General features: G+C 42.4%; 2 protein-coding genes across 2 annotated transcripts; both read left to right on the top strand.

Moving 5' to 3' along the window:
* The first annotated feature begins 87 nt into the window (after window positions 1-87).
* Window positions 88-2754, top strand: LOC107186299. The gene is made up of 2 exons (XM_015574132.1): window positions 88-1535; window positions 2421-2754. The coding sequence occupies exons 1-2, from the start codon at window positions 88-90 to the stop codon at window positions 2752-2754; spliced, it is 1782 nt and encodes a 593-aa protein (XP_015429618.1).
* Window positions 2755-8666: 5912 nt separating this feature from the next.
* Window positions 8667-19392, top strand: LOC107186298. Its single transcript, XM_015574131.1, has 11 exons — window positions 8667-8864; window positions 9223-9342; window positions 9418-9544; window positions 15871-15997; window positions 16382-16483; window positions 16554-16676; window positions 17110-17267; window positions 17390-17542; window positions 17652-17903; window positions 18641-18916; window positions 19073-19392. The coding sequence occupies exons 1-11, from the start codon at window positions 8667-8669 to the stop codon at window positions 19390-19392; spliced, it is 1956 nt and encodes a 651-aa protein (XP_015429617.1).
* Window positions 19393-22394: the final 3002 nt, after the last annotated feature.

Here is a 22394-nt window from a genome sequence, read left to right as displayed (position 1 = left end):
GTCAGCGTGAGTCGAACCGTAGGGAGGGACAGTGTCTTTCGATCGATACGCGGCGGTAGCTAGTCGACCGACAGTAGCCCCCCGAAGATGTTGCAGAACTGCAGCGGCGGTGGGTCCAGATGCGCGAGACGCGCCCTGGTCTTTGTGTTCGCGTGGGGGCTGGTGATGATCGCGGCGGTACAGTTCCGTCACGTGGAGAACAGTCTAAGGGAGACACCTACCGCCGAGGAATCGGCCAGCGACATGCTGGTGGACGACGTTTATCGGCGCAGAGAGGTCCTAGTCAATAACCGTGGCTCGTCCAGTCTCGGCCTCTCGAGGTACCTTCTGCAACGTTCGCCAGCGGACGCAAGTTTCTCTAATTCCGCTGGTTCTGGTGTCCTGACGACTTTAACCACCCTCTCGAATGGACCGACCAGGAATCCGTTGGATTTAGAACCGTTGCTGGACAAAAGACCGGCGAAGACAGAGGATGAACTGATCCGTGAGATCGAACAGAGGCTGCCCAGCCTGCCACTCGCCTACTGGACCAAGAACGGCAAGTATTCCAGCGGACAGAGCAAGGCCAAGGGTAACGACAGCTGTTCGAACCTGAAATACCCGTCTATCTACGACATCGAGTTCAATAACGTCTACTGGCAAACGATGAGGACCAGCAACGGGACGTTTCAGTTCTTCGGGGCGTTCTACGATCGTCGTAAGCTGTCCAGGATCGGGCCTGCGATCAGAATCGTCGGGATGATCGATCGGATCGAGCCCACGGTGAAGACGCACTGTCAATTGTGGTACGATGGAGAAAGGGAGCCTCGGGTGGTCGAGACGTTGGAGTACAAGTACATCTGGTACCCGAAGTGGGGCAACTACAAGCAAGGGATCTATCAGCCCTACGTGATAGCCTGCAAGGTGCCTCAGTCGCATTGGTCAAAAGGGCCGCCAGCCTCGGTGTCCATGGTCGAGAAGCCCTGCGACACGCCCAGCAACAATCTACGTGTGATTTACAACAAGCCCGAACGTAAGAAGGACTTTGCGGTTTGCGTGAAAGGACTCGACTTTCTTCACGAAGACTTATCGGTCCGGCTGGTCGAATGGATCGAGTTGATCACGCTCCTGGGCGCGGACAAGATCTTTTTCTATCAGCTTCAGGTGCACCCGAACGTGACCAAGGTCCTCGATCACTATCAGAGCCTGGGCAAGGTGCACGTCACCCCGTTGACGCTGCCCGGTGGACAGCCAAATGTTCCTGCGTTCCAACACATGTATCTCACCAAGAAGACCAACCACAAACGACAGAACGAACTGATTCCGTACAACGACTGTCTCTACAAGCATATGTACGAGTACGAGTACATCGCGTTGCTGGACGTGGACGAGGTGATCATGCCCGTCCAGGACGCCACCTGGCAGGACCTGATGAAGAGGGTCCTGACGAAGGCGTTCAAGATCCGTAACGAGACTCGCGCCTCGTACAACGTGCGGAACGTCTACTTCCTGGATGACCTGTTGCACTCCCACGGCTACTTCAAGGACATACCGAAGTGAGTACGATCCCCCAACGGGTTTCACGACGAGGAGAGTTATTGGTCGAGCGCCCGCGGAAGACATAAATTCGTGGCCTCCGGCTTCCTCTCATCCTCTTCCACTTACATTCTTCGTTTAACGTAACATGTTAATGATCCTGGAGATGAGTCACTAGATACTCAGTGTCTTGGACAGCCGCTGATTGAAAGAAAAAAAAGAAAATTTTTACGAATCCCTCGTGTTCAATCGGGTTCTCTGTTCGAGCATCGAATTGGAGAGTTTACAGGCACGGGAGTAACCGTGAACCTCGTGAACGATCCGTTACGTGTCGCCGTAATCTATTCCTGATCGGTGAATTTCCGTTAAATTCGAGACTAGGCAGGCGTCGTCCTGAATACTTTCGGAGAAATTCTCCGAATACCTCGACGTATCTTGGGATTTTTGGAAAGACATTCTTGGGTTTTTGTCCCCAGTAGCAACTCGCGAAGGTCTCCGAATCTCGAACGTACAGAGTTTCCATACAATAATAATATATTACAAGTATTAGCCTTGATTTTCACTATGAACTCTTAGAGATTCTGGGCTAACTACTGTGTGGTCTATCACAATCCTCTTGCCACCCCCGCTTCTTTGTCAAATCCTCCAGGAATCACTATCATCAAGCAATATCGAGTTTCTTGCCACTTTCCCTCATCTATTAATCACACAAATAATCCTCCACGTCATCGATAGTCGAAGAACCCAACGCCTTCATCCGCCACCATGCGACGCCAGGTCTGTTCAGTCTCGTGTATCATCTTTCAAGACTCTATCATAAATCCTCCAAGGGCTAATCAGCGACAGATCCGCCTTCGACTGCACCTGAAAACACGTTTCAATTGACAGAGTATGCTTGTCCACAGGTATATGCATATGCTGCAGCACGTGTACCGCTCGAAGAACTTCACCAAGCCGAATCAGTACATCAAGTGCTTCCACAATCCGGAGAGGGTAGTCACGCTGCATAACCACTTTCCGCTGGCTTGTTTGGGCGCTGGATGCACCAGCTACCCGATCGAGACTGAGGATGCTCAGCTGCAACACTATCGCGCGGACTGTGTGAAATCGTTGAAGAAAACCTGCGTCGAGTACAGGGAGAACAGTATCCTGGACACGACGATATGGCGGTACAAGGATCAGCTGGTTGAAAGGGTTACCAGGACACTGGAGACCCTTGGCTTCTTTGGGCCGAGCTAGCGCGAGGATGGACCGAGTCCTTTCTGAGGGTTCCAGGCTTGATGCCACGCCCTCTGTCGTTCCTTTCCCACTTTCTCGACGGTTTTCTCGAGCTCACTTGAAAACGGATCCAGAACCGTCGTGCTCCCACGACTCGAGAAGCTATATGCTTGCTTCGATTCGAAGAATCGTAGGACGTTTGTTGAATTTCGACTCTGACTTGGACACCTTTTGTCACTTTCTTCGTTATACGTTTTTTTTTTTTATTGAACGGTTAGCGATGATGGAAGAGTTGTTTGTTTTTGAATGATGAGATAACGATGGAGGTGGATATGTGGACGTGATTGGTTGATGGTCAGCGATGTCTCGATCGTTCGGAATGAGGATGGATCTAGGCTGAAAGCAATGTGGCTGCTACATGGAAGTAAGTGGCTTTGAGAGTATTCATTGGAAGAGTAATTTATTAAGGAGATGGACTTATGAGTGTACGATTGTTTCGTCACTCGAGACATCGTTATCCTTCACATTTGGTCTGTTCTTATTACGAATGAATGGATACTGTTACGTCGCAATTGTCAGTAGACGATCAAGACTGTTGGACGAGCGTTGGTACCATGAATTTAGAATCTTTTTGATCGAATAGCAACAATTTTTCGATTTCTATCGACAACACATTGATATCTGTCCAGTAAAATTTTCAGAGGTATACTTTGAATGCGTTCTTCCATATTTTCGAGACAATGTCATCTCTTTATAAGCCAAATCGACGAGCAAAAAAGAAGCTACGTATTATTGACAAGTTCGAAATTCGAAAAGGCTGTGTGTGACGACTGAATGGAACTTACGAACACGATTAGGATAAATCGTAGAGTAGAATAGATCTCTAATTTTCCAATTTGTGCCACTCGAGGGACAAACAAAAATCTCATGATCTGTGAAATCGGTACCGTTCGAGATGTACCGTCGAGAGTGAAAGTTGTCGGTCTGATTGAATTCTCTTGTGAAGTCCGTTCGATCTGTCAATTATCGAATATTTGATCGATTTATCGACAAACTTGGTACTTCGATTTAATTCGTGAAAAAGTGGTGCGAGCGTTCCTTACGCTGGAAAAATCGTGAAGCGCGAGGGGGCGATTCCCTGGACTTGCACAACGCCATCGTCGGCGATCGAGACTTTTACGAAACTAGGTTCGATTTGCCAATCGCGAAAAATCGGGGGTAATTCACGAGGATCGTCCTTGCTATTTTCAGCGCTGATTATGTAAGCTTATACAAGCTGCTCCAAAGATTCTCGTTTCTTGCCGTTCTAGCCATAAACCGTAGCGTAACTGTGAACGACAAGAATCTTTCGAGTGCCTCGATTGTACGGTCGATGGAAAGGATATAGCATGATCGTGGAGTAAATCCTTGGACAGATGAAATTACAAGGTTCATGACCGTATTCAATGAAAAACGATCCAAGGTACAAAAATATTTTTGCGAAATAATTTTGAAGCGTCGGTTAATATTTCGTTTTTCGACTATACGACAAGACTATATCTGTTTTATCGATAGTACACCGAGTCCAGCCATTCTTTCGTCCTAGAATTGATCGATTCGCATCGTGCATCGTTCGAGTGAAGAATTCGTAATTTTTTTACAGACGAAAGAAAGGAAGGGATCGATCCACGATATGTCTTCTGTCCCAGCGTTCGTTGTTAACTATATATCGACTCGCGAGCATGCATTTATCGACGACCGTCGACAGTGTTTTTATCGAGACTATCCTTAGTATTAGATTAGCCTTGTACGAAGACTTAGAACTCGCAGTATACATAGCGTTTCGGTTCTGTGTGTTTTTTTCCTCGTGGCGGGTGGAAGTGGTCCCACTAAACGGGTCTCCGGGGACTGTTATCGGGAGATAACGAAGGAAGGAGAGACGATTGGATGGGCTTGGGGAAACGGGGAAGGATGTAACGCGAAACCACGCTACCGATCGTTCACTTTCGATGATTCAACGGAGAAGATTATATTCTTGGAAGTTTCTTTACGATCGGACGTGGTCCCGAGGTTTTCAAAATATCTTATTTATGCTGCACTCGGAGTCATTAGGAGAATTTCGTTTGCAGGAGCTCGAAAACGTTCTGCCAGGACTAATATTTACCTCGAACATGAGTCATGCTAGCTGAACGCTAGCTCAGCTCATCGCTAATTTTACCTGCACATATTATATACCGATCATTTAGAATGTCAATATTTTTTTCCAAATTTCGTCAATATGATTCCGTCGAATTCATGAAGACCAAGTGAGACCTTAGAATAAATGAATTTCGATCGCTCGAAGGTCAAAAGTGTACAACTTGATGAATTTGGGTCAGGTGCCTTTTGGGACATGAGTCCTAATGCAAAGAAGCAATATTCTTTGTGAAAAGTAAACTATAAAGTGGCCTTAAAGAGTAGCCTGTCAATCATTTGACAATCAGACAATATATAAAGTAATTATGGTCACCAAAATGACGACCTCGAGTCTGCGATCGGTGGCGTGGTTAATCGAGCTTTCTGTAAGTCAAACGCTGCACCTCGTCCCCATGATCCTACGTCCACGCGTTGCGAAAGCTACTTGTTCCAGGGATGTACAGGTCGGCTCGATTAAGTTCGGTCACGTAATGGCGGAGAACTGCACGAAATAAATCACGTCGATGTGCACGGGCTTCGAAAAGTTCTAGACACCAAGGCCTTACAGGAATTCCGTTAGGGATCCGTCGTCTGTTAATTGATCATCGACGAATGACTGCGCTCAGTGGAACAAATCTAGTCGACTTCGAAAACGCTCTGGTGACTCTTGACATACTATTTGTAAGTCCCAATTCAAGGTTACTCAAGATTCTACTAGTTCAGAATGAAGTATATGTATATTTCCCCTTGTCCTCGTTATTTATTCGATTCAATTTACATTTAAACTCCATGTGTGTACAGTTTTAATTCAAAATAGAGATGGTTAATTTCTCTGACCTCCATGAATCTCTATCTATCGAAACTTTAGACGATACGGAAGTCGTTAGTCCGCCATTTTGAATTCACCAGAGTGAAGTCAGTTATGTTTGTTCCATGGACAATCGAGAGACCACGTAATTTCACGCAGGCAACGAAAGTGCATCCGTGGAACGACTCAGGCTTTCCTGTCTGTTCTTTTTTCTTTTTCTTTTTTTTTTTTTGGCATGGTGAACCTCGATCGCTTTCTACGCGATACGATCGGCTCGCTCGACCGTCGCAGAAACCATTCCTCCACGAGATGGCGAGAGCGCGATTGACGTTCCACCATGATGTTAATATTATTGTTAAAAATGACGTCGAATCTATTCTTCGAACGACATCGATATATCGATTTCTACGAGGAATATTTATGCTCGCACAGTAGCCTATGCGTGTTCCGTCTGATCGTTTAGGGTGTGTTATTTCTTCTTTCTGTACTTTTCCTTCCTTTTTATTGTACGATCGATCGCGCATCATTGTTCCACGGTGGACCGGTTGCAATGATCAGACTGATGATATATTCCTGTTTAGAATGAAGATTTAACACGCTCGGTTTCGCTCGCGTTGTCTGGGAATCGGTGAAGTGAGAGACCGCGTTGTAGACGGTGTGTTTTCATTGTTTAATTAAGAAGTGAAAATATTTGCCTTGCGGTGGAGGCGTTTCTTTATGCTTATCGGACGAAACCGAACGTCGAAGTGCCTAAAAATCGTTGGACGCGCCTTCTCAGCTCAGTCGACGATCGACTTTTTCATTTTACAATTGTACATACATACACGCACAGAAGAGTCGGTTGGGATATTAATAAACTATTACGAGAAAAGCGTTACCCCGAGTCTCCTATGGTTCCTTTAAGGAAACAACGTTCTTTCCCGTTGGCATGTGGAAATAATAGGCGATTTTTATGATTACACTTTTTCCAATGTACCCTTGATGGTACGTTTGTGAAGGGTGTGGGCTGCAACGAACACATTGAACGGTCAAATAAAAATAGAAAGTACAAGTATAGTAATTGTGAGAATACACTTTGAACGACAAAAGTGAGAAAAACTTCTCTGGCAGATTTCGGATCTGATGGCAGTAAATATCTGTGGATACAGGATAAAGGACATATGACTTCAAAATATATGAATAAGCATAGAAAAAAGGTAAAGAAGTAGAAAAACTGTCTTTTAAAATGTTTTAACTTCTGTAAGAAAGTACATGCTACTGTCGTCGGTTGCATTATTATTGATTCATGAAGCAAATACGCTATATTATCATTTTATATTCTAATCTTACACCTCAGACAAGGTATAGAATTGATTTACCATCTTATGGGACTCCATGTTTCATATTCTGAAATGCGGACCATGCAGAAACATCAGAGATTTTCTGCTGCTCTATATGCTATGAAAATCAATGAAGGGACGATTTTTACGAGAATATTTTCACAAAAGAATTTTTAAAAAATCGACATTTCATAAGTTATCTTCTAAATAAGTGACGAACTACATATACATATTGTCGGTGTGGTGTTTCATAAGTGTTACAGTCATCTTTTAAAACTTTAAACTAATCTGGTACATATTATTTGTTCCCACTAAATCGTATGAGATACACATAATAACATAAACGCAGCACGTAATGCACCATTCGTTCTAAGAATACAGTGAATTCATGCTTTATTGATATTGTCCGGTATTGGCACTATGTAAAATGGTAAGGGGGCTATGTAGCCCCAAAAAGCATCGTATGATAGGTTTACTCTACACCTAGTCGGTGATCACAGTCATCGCAGTCCGTTTTGAAGACTCGTGGGTAACATAGGGAACTAGTATCGGTAGACTAGACACCCAACAAAAGATAAAAACGAACTGATCTTTCGTAGGTACGCCAGAAGATCAGCAATAATTTAAAATGAATTACAAAATAACAAAATTTTCTTTACAATTAAAATAACAAAATTTTCTTACAATTTTACTTAAGCTTAAAGATCATCATAAACATTCACATTGAAACTTGCCCTACGTATGGCACCAGGACGAAGAACATTTAATTAAAAGCATATTAAATGGTACCCGTCTGTTCAATTGAAAACAGAGACACGCAAACGAAAGTTTGAAGTGAACGAACCATCATGCACCAAAATAAGTCTTATGTAGATTCGGTCTAATGATCAACAAACACCTTTCTTCACAAGCTCCCCTTTCGTTCCCACTCAGTATACTCTTCCTCGAACGATAAATTCGTTATAATTAATAATCAACGTTCCATTATACCCGCTTAAATCACGGATAACCTCTACACGATTGTTTATTTTTTTTAAAAGTCAGAAGGAGTGAAGGATAGGGGTCGAGCCAGAGCAACCGAGGTACAAGAAACTCGTATTTTCCGGTGCGGACGTAGGCGGACCACTGGTAAACGTTCGCCTCGGAACGAAATTTCGCCGGTGGCGGAGGCGGGATAAATTTGGAACACCAATCTCGGACGAAACACGCCTGTATTTAACGTATATACGTAGCAGTTTCGCGTCGAGGCTCGTTTCCTGAACGTCGACGTCGCGATATGGAGAACTGTACGAGCCCAGTACAATAAAAGTCAAACTAATCAACGGAACTGAGGCTGTAGCTCATTTAGTGACCATTTACACGTACGTGAGAATATATGAATTAACAGCCATGCGATCGATTGGATCGAGAACAGTGCACACACGTGTTCGTTTTTTCGTGGACCAGAGAAACATTCGTCGACGAATCGTTTCGATGGACGAAATCCTTGTTTGTGTTTGATTTTTACAGAATGCACCGTGATAGTGGGAGTAATTGCTTATACGGCCGTGGCCTGAAGTGACAAACTTCTGAAAATATTAAAGGCTAGACGGTGTGCATGGGGTCGCGGGGAAAAGGAATTTAAGGGTTACTGGTTCGAGCCGAAAATCAGGATGGCACGTCCGCGACAGGAAACGTTCGAGGTGGTTGTGGAGACCGGGAAATCATCGAAGTGCATTAGGTTCCTGCGTTTCCTCTGGAAATTCTTCAGATGCGTTTTCTCCCACGTGTTTCTGGTCTCGTTGGTCGTGATGTACTGTGTCATCGGCGCGTACGCTTTCGAGGCGCTGGAATCGCCCCACGAAAAAGAGGTATGATCATTTTTTGAAATTATTCCTTTTGAAGTATTCCCTAAAAAGAATATGTCATTTTAAAATCAATTTTTTTTATTTTAAAGTAACAAGACACAACATATATATCAGTCTTATCATTTTGAAGTAGCAGTTTAAATATCTGGGCGTTAAAGGGTTAATACTGGTGGAGAATGACTGGTACATGTTGACAGACTAAGAAAAATCGTTGGCCAACCTTAAAGCAATATTGGCCAACCTTCGTTTATTGTTGTATCGCGATATACTATTATTACTACGATTATTATCAAAACGTTTGCAGGGGGGATACGAATAATACGGTTGAATTTACATCAATAACATTTCGATCATGTTTCAGGTGAAGAAGAGTATCAAGGACATAAGAGGAAACGTGGCGGAGCAGTTATGGAAGATCACAAAAGAGGTCGAGGTACTGATTCGCGAAAATTGGACAGACAAGGCGTTGCGCGAGTTGAAGGTACATTAAATGTTACGATTACCCTCGTTATGACTTTTATCTTCTCGTCGAAATGTCGATCATTTTTACGAGCAGGGCTTCGAGAACAACCTCGTGTGGATGATGGAGAAGGAAGGGTGGGACGGCAGAGAGGGCGAGGACGATATTCAATGGACGTTCGCTGGTGCTTTATTCTACTCGATCGTGGTTATCACAACGATCGGTGAGTCTCCACCTTGCAAATTATATTTTTTTCAACTTTATTTCACACTTCTTTATTATCAAACATCTCTAGATAATACATACACGTTTCGTATACCCGACGCAAGGAAAATACACGTCGTTCTTTGGTATTTTCGTTTAACTAAAACTATTTTCTCTTCGATTTTCAATCTACTTTCGACCGATCGATTAGAATCGGTGGTTTTGTCGAACGAATTTAAATGACAGTTGAAATATGAAAAAACACGATGCGATGCATTTTGGTCCCTAAAAAACTAGGAACGTGACGAAATTTATGCCGATATGGGTACAGAGTGGTTGGTAACTTGTGGTACAACCGAAAAGGAGGTGACTTTACATAAAAAAATAAGTCGAATATGTGAAATAAAAACGAAGATTGTCTAAAATACGGAGTCTCAAATGAAAAAGTTGTATTCTATATTTTCTTATTTTTTTATGTAGAATCACCCCTTCCCAGTTGTAGCACTGGTTACCGACCACTGTGTATAATTTTATAACATAATTATTAGGTGTATCACCGAGGAACCAATTTCTTTTCATATTCTAATACGTTGGTATCCGCCATTCTGCGCCATTTTACACCAATAGCAAGCGCAGATCAGTCGTTTAAAAAAAAAGAAATAATACAAAAATGTCCCGATAGAGGAAACTAAAAGGTAATTCAAGGCTTCTCATCGGAACTCGTTTCCGTTTCATTCTTCTTCAAAGATCGACTGTAAAAGTCGAAATCATCGTAATCGTAGTCCTGTTCATAAGGATTTCCATGCGGTCTTTGATACTGGCCGTAATTCTGCCCCGGATAATGGTAATTTCCTGTGGGGTATCTGTTTCCAGCGTTGAAATTTCCCGGAGGTCTTCGATTACCGTGATAATTCGGCGATTGGACGAAGCTTTGTGGTCCATATTTATTCGGATAACCCTGGAATATAAATTCAAATCGTTTGAAGTACCGTACGGTACGAACAGAGAGAGAAAAATTATTTTTAATCACTGTGATTAATTATTAACACTATTCGCTATCACGTCTAGAGTGTTACATTTATTATTGTCAGTCACTTATTGACAATATTTTCGACGTACCGAATGTGAAGGATAGTGTCCTCCTCCAGACGGTCCAGAGACCAAGGCTGGATATCTTCTGCTGCTAAAGCAACAGTATTTCTTATCTCTCGAGCAACTTCCCTGGAAGTGGAAATCCTATTGAATACCTTTTAAATTGTATAAAACACGCGTTGGTCGGTCGATACTCACGAATTTCAATCCATTGGACGGACAGTTGAAGCTGTATCTACATCTACAAGTGTCGATCTCGCGGTATCGAGGATCGTCTCTGATCCAGGATGGCACGATACCAGAGTTCAACGAGCCCCCGTCTACGACACCGCCGTTATAAGGCGGCCTGTAATTTCGAAAATCTGTTCAAATTCAACTCTTGTTATTCCAAAGGTAAATGTTACATTGGCCAATCGAGCATTGGACGACACGTGACGTAGAAACGAAGTTATTGGGTCGGAACGCAACGTGAAGATATACGAATACCTTTTTACAATGCCCGTTGGCCCGCCAGGACCGACAAGAACTCCTTTGTCGCCAGGATACGATGCTGGCACAATGGGTCTACTGTTAGGACCGTAAGGTCCCGTGTTTTGTGGCCTAAATCCTGTCAAAGGTCTCTCGTCGAAATCTTCCAGGTTCTCGTTCACTTGGTAGTTAAAAAGAAACGCAGAGAAATAGTAACAATTCTCCGCTTAATTCTTTTATCGTTACAATTTGGTACAAATTATTTATTTCAAGCACTCCGTGTAACTTCGAGGCCACACACCTGGACAATATTCTTTTTCCATGCTACCATCTACATTTCTATATTCAAACCTACACACCTGTATAATATTTTTTCTTTTCATTCTGCCACCTATATTTCTATATTCAATATCGAATTCTAATTCCGTTTTTTGTGTTCCAATAATTGCAACAATTATATCAATCAAGTTGACGTATTCAAAACTACAAAAATATTGCTTTTATACCAAATTGCAATTAGTTATTCGTATTATATTCGTCACAACATGTAGCTTTGCAGGTCTGTCACTTGTGTAATGCTTTTCTAATTCCACGGGATTTGGTCCCATAGAAATATATTATTATTATTATATTTAATCTGACATCGAAACGAAAGTCCATGCCCGACGCTTACGTGTGTTACCACGTGTAATCGTGATCATTTCGTTCGATCCACGAGAGGATCGTTCACGATGACAATTCGGTCAAGATTTTCGAGACAGGAGACACACCTTTTCTCGTCGAGTCGTTTCTCGGCCGGTCGATCGCCGTCTTTCCAAACCCATCCGTCATTTTCGTCGCTGACGACAGCACCCACGCAACAGACGACGATGATGATCAGGCTCTTCATTGTCAGGCGGCTCGCCAGTAAGTTTAGATCGTAGGATAAAAAAGAAAATACGGTTTCACGAAGTCTCTGAACGAGCTGGTCAGCTTCACAACCACCGAATATCACTGGCGCGCGACTAAACGAGAGTGAAAGTGAATCCGCGGTCTTTATATATGCATCGTCGAAAGGTGAACGCACCGGCGTGGCTCGCTTCGAGGTCCCTTCGATTGCGATCAATGGATCAACAATTTTCGCGATACAATTCCACCCTTTAACCCTACCTTCTGGATACAATTTGATTATTTTTTAGATAAATTCTTAGATTCAATGGTGATCTATGAATCTACAGTTCTCGTGATATAATTCCGTCCTTTAACCCTTCTCTGTAGATATTATTCGATCATTATTTGGGAAAATGGAAATACTGTTTCCTTTCGCTTGGAGATCCCTTCGATGGCTATTGATCTATGGATCAAGAGGAAGTGGATACTATTCGATCGTCTTTCTGGATATTCCAGGTACATTTTCCGCTCGTTAACAAACATACCCTCGATGTTGTCTCGAACGTTCGAAAGAAAATTCACTCCCAGGAGGAACATTAATATCGCAGTCGTCGGTTTTTCGTTTAATTCCGTGGATAAAAAGAAGATTCACCCCGGACCACAGGGGGTAAGGTTAATCGACGAGATCGTCACGTGAGAAGCATGTAGAAATCCGGAAAAGCGAATTATGAGGAGAGAGAAAGAGAGAAAGGGAGCGGAAACGCGCTCGTAACTTCTTCCCTCGCGGCGGAAAAGTGAATTTCCCGGGGGTTGGAGCATCGACGACCGCTGAAAATGACCTTGATCATTGAATTTTCTGCCATGGAGACCGTTTGATCGTGCCTGGATCGTCGCCACCCACGTTCGCCCGCCCCTGAAATAAAATTATACGGGGACCGAGTGGCCGACCATTTTCCTTCGACCTATCAAAGATTTCTTGCTCGAACCCCACCGACTTCTGATACGATTTCCTCCATCTCCACCTCCTAGCTCTCGTAGGCGACCGAGCACACCGTGTCTGTAATTTCTTTATTGCTCCGCGAATGGTGGCCACTTTTCGAGGGAAGTGAAATTTTTTACAGGAGAACGATTATTACAATTTCATCGTGGTGTCAATGTGCAATGTGTTCTTGAGCAAGTAACCGAAAAGAGCGAATGATTTGATAACGAACCGGTGAATCAGCTGGAAATAAGCTCGACGGGGTGACCAACTATAGATTACTAAAGTATCCTTACGTTATTACTAATCATTTGTAAAAAGTACGACTGGAAGAAAGCACGTAATATTTTAGAAAATTATTACAGTAGACTCTCGATATATTGCCAATTGCGAGAATTTTACTCTCCCACAGCCCCGACCGCGGAAATATGTCAAGAGTCTACTGTATTTTTATTTAAGTTAAAAATAATGAAAATGTAAGAGAGTAATTATTCAGTACAAACTGCACACACGTTGACACAACATTGAATTGCGAATTCGACGTCGTAATTAAATGATAGTTTAGTAATCTAAGGTCAAGGAAAAAATATAGAGAAAGAGGGTTTGGAAAGTTAGAAGATTCATTGAAGAATGGGTTCAGAAACCTTATAATCAGTCCCCTAGTGTATTAATATATAACAACGACCCTCTAATTTATTGGACACACCAAGTCTGTTCATTTTTTCCTAGATATAAAAAGCTCGTTCGTGGTTCGTTCGGTCCTAATGACGTGCGAACAATGTAGACGTCCTTCGAGCCGTGGACACGACTCGTTCCGCGCGAAGGAATTACGACATTTCGCTTGATTTTATTTAAAGAAAGAGGCCAGAGAACCACCTGTAATGGGTTCGTCCCCTCTCCTCGCAGTCAGGGATTTTCCCAGAGCGAAGGACAAGCCCGTGATCGTGCAGTTCCCATGTAAGATCCACCCACGTGGGACCGTGTGCGTAACGTTCGTGGATCGCGTGCAAGAAGTGCGTTTACGTCGGTCCTGTTACGTGTTCTTTTGTATACTACGCGAAAACCGATTCGTGTCAATGCTGTTTCCCTCGTTTTGTAGACCACCTTCTTTCGATGCAGTAACATCAGACCGGGTCTGTTTGACCCCAAGGCAATTTGGGGCTAAATTTTCTGTAACTTGTTATTTGAAAATAGAACTTAACCGGTTATTTGTTAGTCGGTTTCAGAACCCCTTTTATGACCAGATCCCAGATATTCCCCGCAACAGATCAGTTTCCTTCCGGCAACCGAGCAAAGTAGACGCTTGAACTTTTGAGTAATTTTGGGGTTTTTTTGGTGTGACCGTTAAGGGTTAATAAAAATGGTATATGAAATGAAATAAAAAATAAAATTAAAATAAATAAAAAAAAAAAATTGCGAACGCAAGGAGAACGATAAAATGGACCACGTGACCGAATTGCATTCCGAAATCAAACTAGCCGCTCGAACATCCGTTCTGGTTTTGTGCAGGATCGATCGATCCTCGGCCCGCCGGATGCGTTCTATCTCGTCCATTTTTCACCGTTCACTTTTAAATTACTCCCATCGAACCGTCTATTCTCGATATATAGATTAGGTCCTTACGCGTGAGTCGTTTTAAGGGGCTCCTCTTGTGTTATAGAAAGCTAAAAGAACGCCATTTCGCGAATCCCTTCTGTCTGCCAATCTTCCAACAATGTCCACCATGACGTGGGACCATTTTAAAAGTTCAAGTACATCTTATCGTATCTGGTTGAACATATTTCATTTAACCCTTGCACGGATTTCCAAATTCGGATGATTTTCTGGAACTGGTAAGTGCACACGAATTTTCTTTGCAACATTAAAAACTTGACGAAGTAATAGAGGATTACATAAATTTTCAAATATTTGGGGAGAGTCACTGCTGCCCCCATTTACGAAGAAGGGTTAATATCCCCTCCGTGAGAAGGGTTAATTCTTCGTCTCCAGATCAAAGATTAGGTATATCATGGGGATTTATGCACACGTTGAAACGATTGTCGGAAATGTTACGTGATTAGGAACTAGCAACCGGACGGATGTAGGATTATGTTAATCGAAAGAATGACTCGAAGACCGAATCCGGACGACCTTGACCCAGACTACTGTAGACGATCCTCGGAGGCGGAGAACGTCGTCTTTTCGAAGCCGTTGCGAAATGGTTAGACCAGACCTCGCCACTTCCGAATATTGACCTTGGCTTCGACGACTTTCATGGACTCTATAAGTTTTGCTTGTTTAGTAATTTACACACACACTGTACAATTTCACTTTCGTAGGTGTTCGTGCCTCGAAATTGTCCAGAGGCCGTTTACCTTTCAGGAACCAAGGTAAACATCATCTTTTTTCCGCGATGAAATTCAACGGCGCTTCTTAATTAATATTAATAATGATCCATAGACTAAAAAGCTGAAAACCTTGTGTTTGGATGTGTACCCCGAATATATTGTCAAAAGTAGAAAATGGTAATTTTTCGTCTGTGAATCGACTTGTACTCGCCCAAGGCAAAAATATTTCAAATAAACGCTTTATTGTTGTTCGCATGGGAAAAAATGTTTAAGGGTAATTAAGCTCCAATGTGAAATTCAACACACGAAACGTTCGAACGTGAACAATTACATGTAAAATACTGAAATATGAAACATTATGGAATATTTCATGGACAGGGCAAGATGAAATGTTTCATATTCCGTTTTGTATCCCGACGAAAATTTCCGAGAGGGAATTGCGCACAGAGATATCCTTTTGTTCGACAATACTCCCGTAAGGGTCGTTGACTTTCCGAAGAGAGTAGCTCGTTTAAATTCTCGGTCTGCGACTCGATTGACAATTAAATAGACTTCACGCAAGCGGGACATTACGCAAGGCTAATCGAGCTCGTCGTTCCTGGTCGGTAGGGTACGGCCATATCGCTCCGAAGACCAAGAACGGGAAAGTGGTGACCATATTTTACGCCATCTTGGGGATTCCCCTGATGCTGCTATGCCTCTCGAACATCGGCGACATCATGGCCTCCAGTTTCAGGTAATCTTCTGCATGCAATTTCATGCACGAACAACTCACTTATTTATTATAATTTCCATTATTTATTGGAGTATAATTTAACAATTCTTTGCCAAATGTCGTCTCATTCAAGAAGAAGTATTATGTATATTATAAGAATCGCAATTTCCACATTTAAACGATTGAAAATGACGAAGACTTTTATATGTTTAATTCGTTATTCGAAACTTTTTTATCTAAACAAGGAATTTTCCCATTTCTGATACTTATCTATTACAGATACAAGAGAAAAATGACTTATGTACTAAGAATTAAAAACTAACAAACTGTTACATGTATTTCGTAGGTTAGTATCGGCATCATTAACAGGAAAGAAAATTATGTATTGCTATTATTACCTTCCAGATTCTTGTATTGGAGGGTCTGCTGTTACGTCTGCACGAAACCACCCAAAAAGAAACGAACCAGACCCCATTTCGGTCGATCGTATTCCGTCCGACAACCAGGGTAATTATCCGCGAGAAATATGACAAATTTACCTACGTAATATCTAACGAGAATGAAATTTCTCTGGAAGGCGATACGGCGGAAGTAGAGGTGCCTTTCGACGGTCCATCAGAGTCAGCCAGAGGTCCGCCGATTCGGCTCTGGGCCTGTCGGAATGCATGACGAGGTCTTCGTTCTCCGATATGGACAGCAAGTATGAATATTTTATTTTTTTATTTACAAAGAGGAAGATGGGGGGCAATTCTCATCAGAATACAAGAGAAAAAATACATATACAGGGTGAGTCAATATGAAACTATCTAAAATTACTTGTTACCTATTGATTGTATGAGAAAACAGTTTTATGAATTATCTAACATTTTAAGGGACGCATCGGATGGATACAATTTCATTTTTCTATATTTTATTTTCTTTAGACATCAAAGTGACCTTCAGTTTTTTAAGGTCTGTGCATCCTTTTCTAATTCAACTACCTATAACATGATGGTATTAAAAAAAAGATGCATTGACCTTGAAAAAACTAAAAACCGTGAAAGAAGTGCAATTGCCCGTGGCACCAGATGTCAGACAGTGAAACGGAATTTTGACGAATATACGTAACAAAATGTATCTTTATTTTACTTGAGGTATAATTCTCGACGCTACGAGGACACGGAGAACAAGAGGCTGAGTCCGTCTTTCCAGCCACCTGGAGCCTCGAATCTAAGTCCGAATATAGGATTCAAATCGGCGACGATTTCTCGGTACTCTGATTTACCTGTCGAGCCTCCCAAGGCAACCACAGGTACTGAAATCACCGAATTCTATTCTTTACAATATAAAGAGGATTCAGTGAAAAAGGAGAGAGAATACTGTGCACGGTGTTTCTTGAATTTTTCTTCTGTAATAATTAACGACATTATGTAGCTAGTCCCAAGATGACGCAATCGTTGGACAGAAGGCTGGTGATGAATCGTGCGCCGAACGACACGGATCGTTCGCCGGTTTTGTGCAACAAATACGCTCTGGACGATCTTGAGAACGAGTTGCAACGATGGCAAACGTCCGCCGGAGGTAGAAGTAAAATGCATTTGATTTACGAGTGACTCTTGTTGAGTTCATCATTTAATAGTTTATATCAAAAGAAAATGAAACAGAATTTCTAAACTAGTATTTAATATCATTCGAGGATCAACAATGGAGAACTCTAGCAAAGCACAAGATGTGGAAGCAACTGGAAACGTGGACCAGGTGGAGAAACAAGTTCCGTACACTACAAGATCATTGCCCAGAAGGTGTCTGTCGGTCGAGGGTGCTACCACAAACTATAAATCGAACTTAGCGTCGCCCCTGCGCCCCTCGCCTACTTACTTCGAGATGGAGAACACTAGAAGGCTTCCGTCGATGAGATCCAGACGCTACAGAAGCAACTATCCCGTTGGTGAGTCTAGCAAATAATTCATTCATGAAATCAATCGAATTCCTGATTCTCAGAGGAAAAGAAAGATATTATCCGATTTATAAATGGTACATATTGTCGAGTTACGAAGGACGAACGAACTAAAATGACCGCCAATATCGTCCAACTTGAATTTAATACAATGTGTGATATACATTTATTTATGGAAAGTTACTTTTGTTACATGAAAGTATAAACGTGAAACCATAGTTTGTTAAACAATTTTTTTGAACGGTACAGTGCTAGGTAAAACTGGTACAATGCAGTACAATCGAGAAGAACGATTTTTTTGAAAAAGGAGCTATCATCGAAATTGTGTTTCCACTTTTTTCGAAAACGGTTTTGAATTTTAGAAAACTCTCAATAGTACAACAATCATTTTTTAATTTTTCACAAAATGGAGAGCTAACTTCACGCAGATAAAGGTAAATTACAGGATGCAAGTAAAATAAACGTTATAGTACAGTATAAGTATAGTAAAAGATAAGAACAATATAGAGTATCGAGTCTTTCTTGGATTAACGAAACACGTTCACTTCAATTTCACATGTATAACCTGTCTAACACATTTCATTTCTTTTAGCATGTAGATTCACTTCCTAGTTCACAGTCTCTCAGAGACTATCGATTTCTCGACAGATAAAATTATTCATAATCCTTTCGTCCGTTTCGAAATGGTGGAGCATCGATCACGGAAGATCCTTGTATCGTTCTTTCAGCTCGATCCTACAGAAGAGACACACTGCCGCAGGATATATTAACAACCACGGGGCTGCCTATTCACAGGCAATATTACGTGGACGACTTCGATTCCGATTATGAGTATTACACGACCACAGACGACGATAGACAACCGATAAAACCGGTGCCGATCTGGTTGTGCGTGTTTCTAGTGGTCAGTTACATATTTGGAGGCGCGTTTCTGTTCAGCGCCTGGGAGCAGTGGCCGTTTCTCGATTCCGCTTATTTTTGCTTCATTACCCTCACCACCATCGGTGAGTGATCGCTTCAGGAACGAAGCTCTCGTAAAATTATTTACCCTGCTCGCTTGTACACCATTTTCTCGGTCGCAACCCGTATTATCATTTCCGACAATTCACAAAAATTGCGTTCAGTCGGAGAAATCGATGATTTTTTCCGGGGTTTTCCAGGGTTCGGGGACTTCGTGCCGGCGTACAAGCTCGACGCGCACAAAGGGATCGCGGTTTGCTCGTTGTACTTGTTATTTGGAATCGCTTTGCTGGCGATGAGCTTCAATCTGGTGCAAGAGGAGGTGATCAACAACGTGAAGAACGTCGCGAAGAGGCTCGGGATCATCAAAGAGAGCGACGACGAGGAAGAAGCAGACGACTACGACCCGTACGAGGCTGAATACAACGACGAGGTCGACAACGAGCTCGAGGGCTACGTCCTCGATGCCCCTCGATCTCACTCGATCACGAGAAACGCCCGTGGAATCTCCATCGCGTAGAGACCATCCCATCGGGGGGTGGCCACGAATTTTTCGTTTATTTACCGACAAGCCTCGTTCACGCTTTTCCCTCCCCACCCCCCACCCCCCTCTTCGTTTCTCGAAGACTTTGTCGGTTCATTTGACGCGTCGACTGCTGGACTATACCGTTTTGCCATTGAATCAACGCTCGATTTTTCTATTCGGCGAATGCTTAAATAGAATTCGGACAGTGAACGTGTTTAGGATCATTTTCTTGAACTTGTATTCCAAATTAATCGATTTGGTTTCGTATATGTTCTACGAATCGAAATAAAAAGGGTCAATCTGATATTAGGATTTTTCTAGAGGAAGGTGCTGATTCCTCGCTGAACATTTTTTATTGTACTACTATGATTTTGAGAAGATTGAACTTCGAAATTTGTTTATTGGTCCGCCGTTTCAAATTTTTTAGTGGGTAATCCACGAAGTAGAATATTTAAAAACCGTTGGAATAATGAGTTAATATTCCACGAATTATGAACTCTGGTCCCACATTTTTGTCCAATAGTGCATTAAATAATTTCGATGCGCAAGCAGAAAGATCGAATTGATTTTCAGATGGATTCACTGAACAGAATCATTAAAGGTAAATTACTCTTTCCTGCATCAGGCTGAGAGAGTCAGTTCTACTGACACTTATTACTATTACTCTAATAATAATAATTATTATTATCTCGGAGTAATAATAAAAATTGTCTAAAGGAGGCTCTAGGAATGGGGTTCAGGCGATTATTATTATTATCTTAGAGTAATAATACTAATCTAAAATAATAATTATTATTATAATAATTCTTAGAGCCTACTTTACATAATTATTATTACTACTCCGAGATAATAATAATAATCGTCTAAAACCCACTCTTCTCGCGGAGATTCAAACGCGCAAAACTCACTCGAGGAGCCGTGGGTGTTTATCAATCCGAAAAAAAACCTTGTATCGAACACTCAAAGAACTCTGCGTCTTCTCACCGTGACGATCCAGCCCAGGGTATTTCCCGTTCGACACCTGATAAACGTCGAGGGCGTCCAGTTTTCCGCGCGTGTGTGTCTCTAACGGGTGTCCAGTAGATCGTGACCCCGCGTCAGGGACGGACGGACGGGACGGGCAGCGCTTGGATCCGATTATTTTTAGTCCCGTGCTATTTTCAGTCGGCGTGTCGAACGAAGTGGCACGGAATCAGTGCACGAGGGAGCTTTCGAGGAAGCGGCTCGTTTTCACGCAATTATCCGCGGCCCCCGGCCGAGTAAAAAGCTGTCTCGTCGCCGGAAAGACGGGCTCGAAACGTGGTTCCAGAAGAAACGGAATACCCGAAAGTGTTGTTCGATCAAACTTCGATCGAAGAAGCACGCCTTCGATCTCTCTGAACTATTATTAAAACCAGTTCGTTGGCGTTTTTTAAAACACTCACGATAAAAGTGGGCGAATTCTTGAAAATTTCGTAGACATCGTTTTAATCTATTTAACGGTAACTCCTTGACCGTTTCTTTCGAAGTCGTCCTTTGAGAGGCTCATCCGCTCGTTATTTGTTCTCCAAACATTCCTCGGTCTTTCGATAACGCCTCGATATTCTCGATCTATCTTTTGGTAGATCGAGCTCATATGAAATACCACTTCCAGACAAGTCAATTCATCATTTCTACTTATTGATCCTTTAACAAAGCTCCCATGATCATTCCATTCATACGCCTACGTATGTTCTTATATCTTTGACGAGGTTTAATATTTTATAGAGGCAACTAACGAACGTTTCATTAACTTCCAAGGTATTTACGACCGAGAATCCATCAATGATCCCATCCAGATCCCTCACAGAGTGTCCTTATCAAGATCGTGCGATCGTAACACGCCAGCAGTGAATCGGGGGAATAGGCATGATACAACGTGGATAATAAAAATAATATAGTATTTATTTATAAATGGGTTGTGAGCCCTTTGGTACAATTTACAAGTGTGTAGAAGTCTACAGAGTAAACAAAAAGTTTAGTTATTCAACAATGCTTGAAAATATACCATAGTTTCCAAGAACTTATAGTCACATACAGAAAGTTTAACAAAATTTAGAAGAAGTTCTGCAGGACAAAATAAAGAATTACAAAAATACACAGCAAAAAAAGAAGAAATTTACAAAAGCATTTACAAGAATATACAGAAAGTTTGATCCCAGCGTAATTATCGTCAAACTAACAAATAACGGATTACAAACCAGAAACAGAGAACGAATTATATAAGAATATAGAAAAACAACGATAGAAGATACGAATACACAAGAATGAAAGTTCCGTATCGTGTATAACGAATAATACTCGTAGTTTAAATGCAGGAAAAGAGTCATAGAAGAAGTCATGATCTACAAGAAGAAGCGTGAATGTGTCCCCAGTAGGGCGAAGTGTGCAGCACGGTGCCAACACGTGGCGGTTCGTCGCGATGGGGCGTCCAACGTTCGCGAGTACGTAAGACACACCGGCGTTCGTGTCTATGTATAGACCAACAGAAATTTCGTTCGTTTTCCTCGACGATGTCGCTGGGCATGCAACAAACGGTTGCTACCAAACGAAAGAGAGAGAAAAAATCTCAGGATAAAGTGATCCTTGCGGTGCAACATCGCACGGAATGGGACCACCGGAGCCCAGTCGCGATTTTCATCCGTCCTCGAAATGGAATTTCTCGTTCGTAAACGATTCGAACGATAGATTTCGTTGAGCCACTGTGGCTAACCGATCGAGACGCGTTTTCGATTCCCTGCGGGCCGTTCAACGGAGTCGATACCAGAGACCTCCGTCGTACGATATACATTCAGGGGAGCAGAAAGGAGAATGACGATACTAGGAACATTTCCTATTAGTCCTCTGCCACTGTGATTTTCGATCGGGACGGGTCAACGGTCACCTATAATCTGGTTTGCTCGTGTACCCCGTGGTCCAACTATCTTCCTATTCATTTATTCTGGAACGGATCCGCGGACGGGTTCCTCGAGATAAAC

This window comes from Dufourea novaeangliae, unplaced genomic scaffold (assembly GCF_001272555.1).
Source record: "Dufourea novaeangliae isolate 0120121106 unplaced genomic scaffold, ASM127255v1 scaffold64, whole genome shotgun sequence".
Lineage (NCBI taxonomy): Eukaryota > Metazoa > Arthropoda > Insecta > Hymenoptera > Halictidae > Dufourea > Dufourea novaeangliae.
Note: the sequence above shows the minus strand (reverse complement) of the source record. Positions and strands in the feature narration are given on the sequence as shown.